The sequence below is a fragment of the Hipposideros armiger genome, unplaced genomic scaffold (assembly GCF_001890085.2).
Source record: "Hipposideros armiger isolate ML-2016 unplaced genomic scaffold, ASM189008v1 scaffold_1021, whole genome shotgun sequence".
Classification (NCBI taxonomy): Eukaryota; Metazoa; Chordata; class Mammalia; order Chiroptera; family Hipposideridae; genus Hipposideros; species Hipposideros armiger.
The window spans coordinates 259,156-267,331 of record NW_017732371.1 but is presented as its reverse complement, the minus strand read 5'-3'; the positions used below and the strand labels follow the sequence as shown (position 1 = coordinate 267,331).

At 36.2% G+C, this 8,176-nt stretch overlaps 1 protein-coding gene across 1 annotated transcript in view; it reads left to right on the top strand.

Annotated features, from left to right (window-relative positions):
* Positions 1–8,176, top strand: part of SEMA3D (semaphorin 3D) — a 208,834-nt gene that overhangs the window by 177,512 nt on the left and 23,146 nt on the right. The window contains 4 exon segments of the mRNA XM_019631619.1: positions 1,296–1,518; positions 3,438–3,526; positions 5,369–5,410; positions 7,763–7,942. Of these exon segments, the coding sequence (XP_019487164.1) occupies positions 1,296–1,518; positions 3,438–3,526; positions 5,369–5,410; positions 7,763–7,942 (534 nt within the window).

The following is an 8,176-nucleotide window of genomic DNA, read 5'->3' as shown; positions in this document are numbered from 1 at the left end:
AGGCACATCAGTCGCCCGCCCCTGGACGGCCACTCACGCTGGCTGCTGGCTACACATGGTAGCCCATGGTAACCCACTGCAGCAGGAGCTGCAGTCTACGCTGTCGCCCGCGATTCTCAGCAGCCCAGCTCCAGGTTAAGCTGTTGTTCAGCATCTTAGCTGTAGAGGGTAGTGTCACTGGCCCTCATATGTGGGATCCGAACTGGGGCCCTCTGGCGTCCCAAGCCAGTTCTTAACCAACGCACCACTGGGCTGGCCTAGGGTCATATATTTTGACTTTAAAGATACTCTAGTATTTTTAGTTCCCTGAGAATGGCCCTCTTTGAATGCTTCAAGTAAGAAGTAGGGTATGTTCTGGAGTCTTGACAGGATTCTAAAGAGCGTCTAGTATAAATGGTTCCGTTCAGTAGAGAGCATTTCCAACTTGTCTAAAAACTAAAGTATGGAAAAAGCAGCACTCTCTTACAGACTTTCCTCAGTGTTACTCATTCCCTTCTCTCTGCCTGCATCATATAGCCCAAGTTTTCCATTCCAAAAGAATATATTAGCCCATTAAGGATTCAAATGTGACAACAGAATTATCGTGCCATAACTTCCTAAATTACAGTATATTAAAATAATAAAACATATTTTGGATATAGGAGTGAAGATATGTACTATAAAAGTCATAATATAATTCTATTCATATATTTTGGATAAAGACATCAGTCATTTAATTCGTACTACATAGTATGAGTTTTTTCCTTTGTCTACCACCAGGGGGCAGGGTATGCTAACTATTGAATTTGAGGATCCTGAAAGGCACGCAAGAGGTGATTTTAGACAGAAGTGAGAAAGTTCCACAGATCCCTTAGGGAAATAGTTGTTGAATGGTTCACAATATAATTTTCACACCAGTTATAATTATGATTTTAATTTAAAACTGGTATCTTAAACGAAATAGAAAATAATAGTTTCTCATATATTCCCATGTTTATAGATGAATTTCTTCATAATTATTTCAACTCAGGTTTCATGAATCTTTATAGTAAACAATAATCTTCATAAGAGATGAGCTTGCTGTAGAAACTTTACACAATAGAGACAAATAGATATAATTCAGACTATTTTTGAGAGAGAAAACTGGATTCAAATATACCTGAGGTAAACTGCACTTATTTACAAGTACATGTGATTACATATTGATCCTGTTGACCATTCCTTTAATATTATCAATGATAAGGCTTAAAAACTTTACTAAAAGTAAGTGTAAATTTCCCAAGTGCGTGAACAATACTCCCCTCATTTCTTTTCAGTGTCCAAGCAAAACCTACGACCCGCTGATCAAATCAACCCGCGATTTTCCAGATGAGGTCATCAGTTTCATCAGGCGGCACCCTGTGATGTATAAATCGGTATATCCAGTTGCAGGAGGACCAACATTCAAGCGAATCAATGTGGATTACAGATTGACACAGATTGTCGTGGATCATGTGGTCGCAGAAGACGGCCAGTACGATGTAATGTTTCTTGGGACAGGTACCTAGAACCGAATTATGCTTTCTTTCAAAGGCATATTTTTATCATTAGACAAAAAACCTCAAATATACTTATTGTCAAAACAATGTAAGTGATTATTAGCTAATATCTAGTCAGTACATTTTTGTTGTGTGCAAATGTCTCAATCTTTATAGGGAAACAACTCCTCACCCCTCTCCACACGCACATGCACGCGCATGCGCACACACACACCTGACTGTTTCTCATTAGTTGTTTTTGGGGGTTTTAAGTATTTAAGGATTTTTGAGATACCCTTGCTGGTGAATTCTCCAGACCAGGATAGATGTATCTTTTTCCAGGGGGCCACTTGTTAGTCACTATTTCTTAAAATTGGTTGCTTAACACGTGCTTTTTTTGACAATCCTAAATATCTCCCAGCCTCCTTTAGTTATTTGATATTTCAATATATATTTGTACACCGCTGAGCTGCCAACAGGTAGCAGGATGACTCATTTGTACATTATGACTGCAATGCACCTGCTATGGATTAGGTGCTCAAAACATGTTTGTTGAATGACTATGGACTAAAATTAAACAGTTGGGCAAAGCAGTGTTTCTTTTTTTTTTTTTAATTTCACATTTCCCTTTCCCTACAGAGATATTTGTTAAGTCCTACCCCAAAGGATCTCTTCACCTTGTCTTGAGAATCAGTGACTTAGGATGACTTAAGATGGCTTTTCAAAAAAGTTAAGCATTGCTTTGTAAAGCTCTTTAAGTAGAAACGTCTTGGAGTTTATTTTTCTCTTCCTTGAATTTTGTAGATTAAGTATCACTTTCATCATTGGGACCTGTTTTATTATTTTTTCCTGCCAACTCATTAATTACAAAATGATGAAAAAATTTTTTGGAAAGAAAACTATTGCTTATTTAGTGTATCTCAAAAATAAGAAAAGTATTAACTAATAATATCATGTGAATTCTAATGGCAGTAAATATGTATCATTAAAACAAAAGCACTACATCTTAAGTTTGTAATTTAATGGATCAAGCGTTGCATAAAGATAGAAATGAATAGGTTTTCAAGGAAGGAATATTTTTATTGCAATAGGTTTTTAGAAGTGCAGAACAATTTTAGAATAATTTTGTCTTATAGAATATATTAGTTCTACAGGAGTAAGTTTTATTAGAAAGCATATGTGTAAGTGTCCAAGCAAGAGCTTTCCAGAAACTAGTAAAACCTGGTTATGTTTCAGATGGCAATACTGAGGCACAGGAAAAGAAGTTATGTCCCCAAGGCTACAGAGGTTGCTACTGACGCATCAAAACTGGAAATAATTCGGTTGTCACTGATTCCAATGAGTTTGCCACTGAATTTGCATGACCTACCCAAAGCTGATTCCTAGGCCTTGACCATTTCAGTGTCATGAATGCCACTCAGCCACTAGATGGTACTACCTAACTTTTACTGAGAACATGACAGAGATACTAAGATAGACAGATTTTGAATGATGACATTTGGAAAAATGTATATTTAATGTTGTTCAGAGATCCTAGAGTGATTTAAAAACAGACTTGAAGACTCCAGACTATTTTGTGCAAACAGGATTATTACCATCCATGTTAATATACTCCCACCCCCGTGCTCACACATTCAGAAACATCCGTTTTTATTATCATTTCAACCAATATTTAAATGAGACATATGCATTCCTTTTGTTAGGAATATACTCCACACATGTGTCTTTTAGTATTTCCTTTATAAACATGTGTTTTATGAGATAAAAGCTATAATAGTTCAGAAGGGGAGAATCATATGCCATAAGCTTCAGTTCTTGCATGCTTTATTTAATCTTATTTCTTGAAAAACTAGGGGAGTGATGTAAAGGTTGTTAGGAATATACTTACAACTAAACACTGTAGTAGAAACAGCAGGATCATGGGTAACGTATTTTTTTCAGACATTGGAACAGTCCTAAAAGTTGTCAGCATCTCAAAGGAGAAATGGAACATGGAAGAGGTAGTACTGGAGGAGTTGCAGATATTCAAGGTAAGCCTCCGTCCAGGGTTCTAGGGAAAAAGATGGTGAAACCGAGTAGCCCTTGATACACGACATGTTTGTTTTAATACATCATCTCTTTTCCTGTCCTGGAGAAGTTTTTGCAAATAACTCCTTTATTTTCCTTTTCCTTAAGCAATGGAAAAAAAGTTTTAAAAGCATTTAAGAATAGGGCTCACCTTTCCCTGTAGAATACCCCTGAATTCAGGGCTCCTGGATTTGCCCCTCATTACCGCATTCTCTGAGCATATGGTCAGACAAATTGCCACAGTAGATGAAAGTCTGGGGTCTCTTTTACTATCCAGATGCTTTTCTACTTTATAAATTTTACTTTTCAATTTTTCCTCAATTGAATTTGAGAAAACTGGAAGAGTGTATAAATCACGCGTCCCTACTTTTCTGGAAGGAATATTTTTTTAAACAAAGGTTGCATGATAGTAAGTCTCCATGTAGGCTAAACGTCCCTCATCCCCCCAAAGAGTTAGTAGATCTATAATAAAATCATAGTTCTCCAGATTTGGGGAATGTCTTTGAGTTTTAAAAGTAAATTTAAATTGTGGCATTTTTTGTAGACCCTCAGTGATAGTCAATTTAAAATTATTTTCTGAAAATTACATTAGAAATAGAATCGTATTTCTTAGAAGAACTTCTAAAACTATGCTGTGCTTTTTGTAGCATTTTCATTGAAACAGTTTATTAAATGGACTGTTTCCATGTAAACAACTATTGCCTTAAAAGAGAGTAGAGTTCTCCACTGTGAGGGCTCATGGTAATTAACGTGCTGGGTTCCACAGGATCCTGTTTACATTGTGAGGATAATAGTGGTCAAGGAGTTAACAAGAACAAGACCCACTATCTGGCATCTACCGAAAACAAAATCATGAGTGGTTCCTAAGGGAGAAGCTGATGTCAAATATAAGTGTGAACCCAGAGGCCAAAAAATAAAGTCCCCAAAACACATCTACTCATAGGCACATTAGAGTAAGCCTCACTCAGTGGTTGTTAGTGGTCAGGAAGCATTGTCTGGGTTCCACTGTTATGATTAAATAATGAAACCATTTTCTTAATCCATACCAAAAGTTACTGGCTAGAATTTTCTCCCTTTAAAGTTTTCCTTCATATATTTTCTTAAATTTTTGTTGTCTGTTGCTGTTTGTAAATATTGACTGATGAGAAATGAATGATAAATAGATGATAGATAGGTAGATAGATAGAAGAAACATCCTAAAACATTCCATCGTTTGCAGTTAGATAGCTTTTGTGTTCACGTTTCTGATTTGACATTGTATACACACAGCCATATTTTCTACAAATAAAACTGACCTTAGTTTATATCAAGAAATCATGGCCGTCAGCATCTTGCTTGCAGTGTGCCATAAAGAATGTAGTCATCTGCAACGAGCATTATAACTCCTCCAAACGCTGCTACTTGAACAAGTTTTTGAACTACTGATCTAAGTAAGAGCAGAAAGAGGTAATAAATAATTATGGAGATGTTCTTGTCGACACTAGCTTGAATTATATGGAAGCAGTTAAGATAAGCAGATTTAGAAGAAGGAGAAACCTCGTGAGTAACTAGGAACAATTTTCAGTGTAGTGTTTCTCATACAGTTAGGTGATTTTTCTTTAATAAGATAATTTAAAATAACGTTTTTGATAATTTCATTAAGGTTGAATCACTACACATTGGAAGGAAATAGCAAACATTAAGACTTTTTTCTCCCCTCTATATCAGAGCCTTGAAGTTTGCTTCAGTGATCTTTAGTACAAGATAATACGCTGCCTCCTATAAGACACTGTTAATGATTAATAACATTTAACTTCTATTTTCAGCACTCATCAATCATCTTGAACATGGAGTTGTCTCTGAAGCAGGTACATTTCTAAGTTTTATGTAAAAGTTAACCAGAAAAGCAACAGGTTGCTTGAATCAAAGTTCACTTTAAGGGAAAATCCATTGAAATTAGAAGTTAAAATAAATAATATAAAAAGTTTTAGATTATGTGTTTCTTTTGTAACTGATTAAAGGCTATTGTTTCAGCCTTGCCTTAGGAGAAATGAAACCAAATTTCATTAATTGAATAATGTATTCTCCCCTTCCCTTGGCTCTTGAAAATGGAGCTCACTTTTCTAGTCTCATGAGGATGTGTTTCTGTCAAAGCTGTAAGTAATTCATGTAGAATACCAGCCCTAATCATTAAAAATGGTTTTTAATCAGGGAATCTAGGAGTTAGATCATGGACTGTGGTGGCAAATAGCCCAAGAGTTAACCTCTAACCTACCACTTCATATTTGACTCCCAGAATTAATTTCCTCAACAGCAAAGTTAGAAAAAGAATATCCACCTTCTAATAAATAAGGAGCTGCATGCAAAATTCTGGATAGAGAGCTTGTACATTATAAATGTGAAGTAAATGGTAGCTAATAATAATAACACTAATATTTATTATGATTTCACAGTTTTTGGATATGATACTCCAAGTCCCAATTGATTCAAGAGATTCAGATTTACATCCCAGTTCTATATGTTCCCCTAAAATTTAAGAAAGTCATTTGATAATATGTTTAACGTTAAGGTGTTGCTAAAAGTATCTTCGGCTACTATGCTTACTACGGTACAGGCATTATTAGGGAAAATAACTAGAAATTAATCTGGGGAAATAAGACGGAGCAAGATTAGGTACATCTTTATATGTCCTCCTAAGAAGTTTAACAATTTTATCTAAGGACAATGAAATCTTTACAGATTTTAAACAGGAAAGTGTTGTGATAAGATTTTCCTTTAGAAAGATCTGCCTGCTGTGGCAGCGTGGAAGATGGATTGAGTCTTAGGTTAGAGGTGGGGGTTGCTGGAAAACAAGGCTGAAGCTGAGGAGTCCTCCAGGAAAGAAATGATAAGGACAAATGCAAAGGCAGCGGCGGTGGAGTGGGAGAGGAGGCAATAGATTAGAGAGTTCTACGTGAGAGAATGGAAAAGATATGGTGACAGACTGAACGGGAGAGAAAGATTCAATGTCAACTCCCAGCTTTGTGTCTTGGGAGTCTGGGAGGGTGCCTCTTATCAAGTTTGGGTAGCAGGAGTAGATTTAGGGGAATCCGTGTATCTATATTTATGTTGTTTTTAAGATACCTCTAAGTCTGTACAATAAGAAGTGTTCAGCAATGAGACTAGAAAAGAGAGAGCCAACATCTAGTGCAAAGAGAGGAATCATCAAAGAAAACAGAAGGTAGGCAGAAATAAAGAAGGAGAGCCAGAGAAAGCGAAGGGGGTTTCAAGTCCTTAGTGTCAAATGCTGTAGATAATTTAAATAAAAAGAAATGCTAAACAATGTACACTGCGTTCAGCCACCAGGAAATCTTAACTGACAGTTTAATGGGTATAAGACAAATTTCTGTAGCTTGAGTGCATGTATGTTGTTTGTGCCGGTATCTATTTTCTCATTTGTTCCCTCTATTTAAAATTACACTAGAGTTGACCGTGAGTTCTTTGAAGTTACAAACTATGGCTTATTCATTTGTATCATCCTTCCAACCCCTCTCAATATATACACTCAAATGAATACGTATATGTAGGGAGCAGTGCATTATTTTGGGGACTTATTTTCCAAATGTACTTCTATTTGTTAGGTTTTTCAGTATCCTGCAGCCTTTCATTTGTGTTATGGCATTCCTCAAGTCTCCTTAATGTTTTCTTCACAATGATACCAAATCCTTCCTCTCCCACTTAAAACCCATTTTCCTTCAGGGATCAGTAAGTACTTTGTTAGCAAATGAAATGATTAGTTAAAAGCACAGGAAAGATATACAAATCTCTTTCTAGTCATCTCTCATTTAAGAAACCATGTCAATGGAAGGCCATCAGTATTGGTGATAGCATCTGTGCTTGATATCATCTATGAAAGAGTATTTTCAGCTATTGGGAAAGAATTTGACATGATAATTCCTCAGTCTAGCAGCTGTTTTTTGACCTTCTTAAATCACTGCCAAGGTTACTCTAGTTCTGTAGGATGCTGTCCATTTTGGTATCAACATCTTCAAGCCACCATGCTGCCAGGGGGAGAAGTGATTGACTTATCTTACTCTTTGTTATGTGTGTGTACAATGTTTATTATGGGCAGGACACCTGAGGACACAGGTTTAGATCTGTGATGTGGTATTCAAGAAAGAGATGTTCTTAAGACTGGTCTGAAAGATCCTTCTAATTCCTTTGTTTTGCCTGCTTTGCAGCAACAATTATACATTGGTTCCCAAGATGGATTGGTCCAGCTCTCCTTGCACAGATGTGACACTTATGGGAAAGCTTGTGCAGACTGCTGTCTTGCCAGAGACCCATACTGTGCATGGGATGGAAATGCATGCTCTCGATACACACCCACTTCAAAAAGGTAAGAGACACAGAGAGTTCATGTGACGCCTTCCTTTCTATACCATGAATATTGTACACAAATACTTTGTCTTATAGTTTAAAGAGAAACTATATAGAAAACATGGTCTATAGTAGGAATATTAGTATTGAAATATTATTTTATTGTTTTGCATGCATAAAGCCAAATTTTGAAGAATAAAAAGAATGTTCTGAAATTCTGAAATGTGGAACTTCTAAAAATTCCAATACATTGTTTATATTCTTTTCCTTCATCT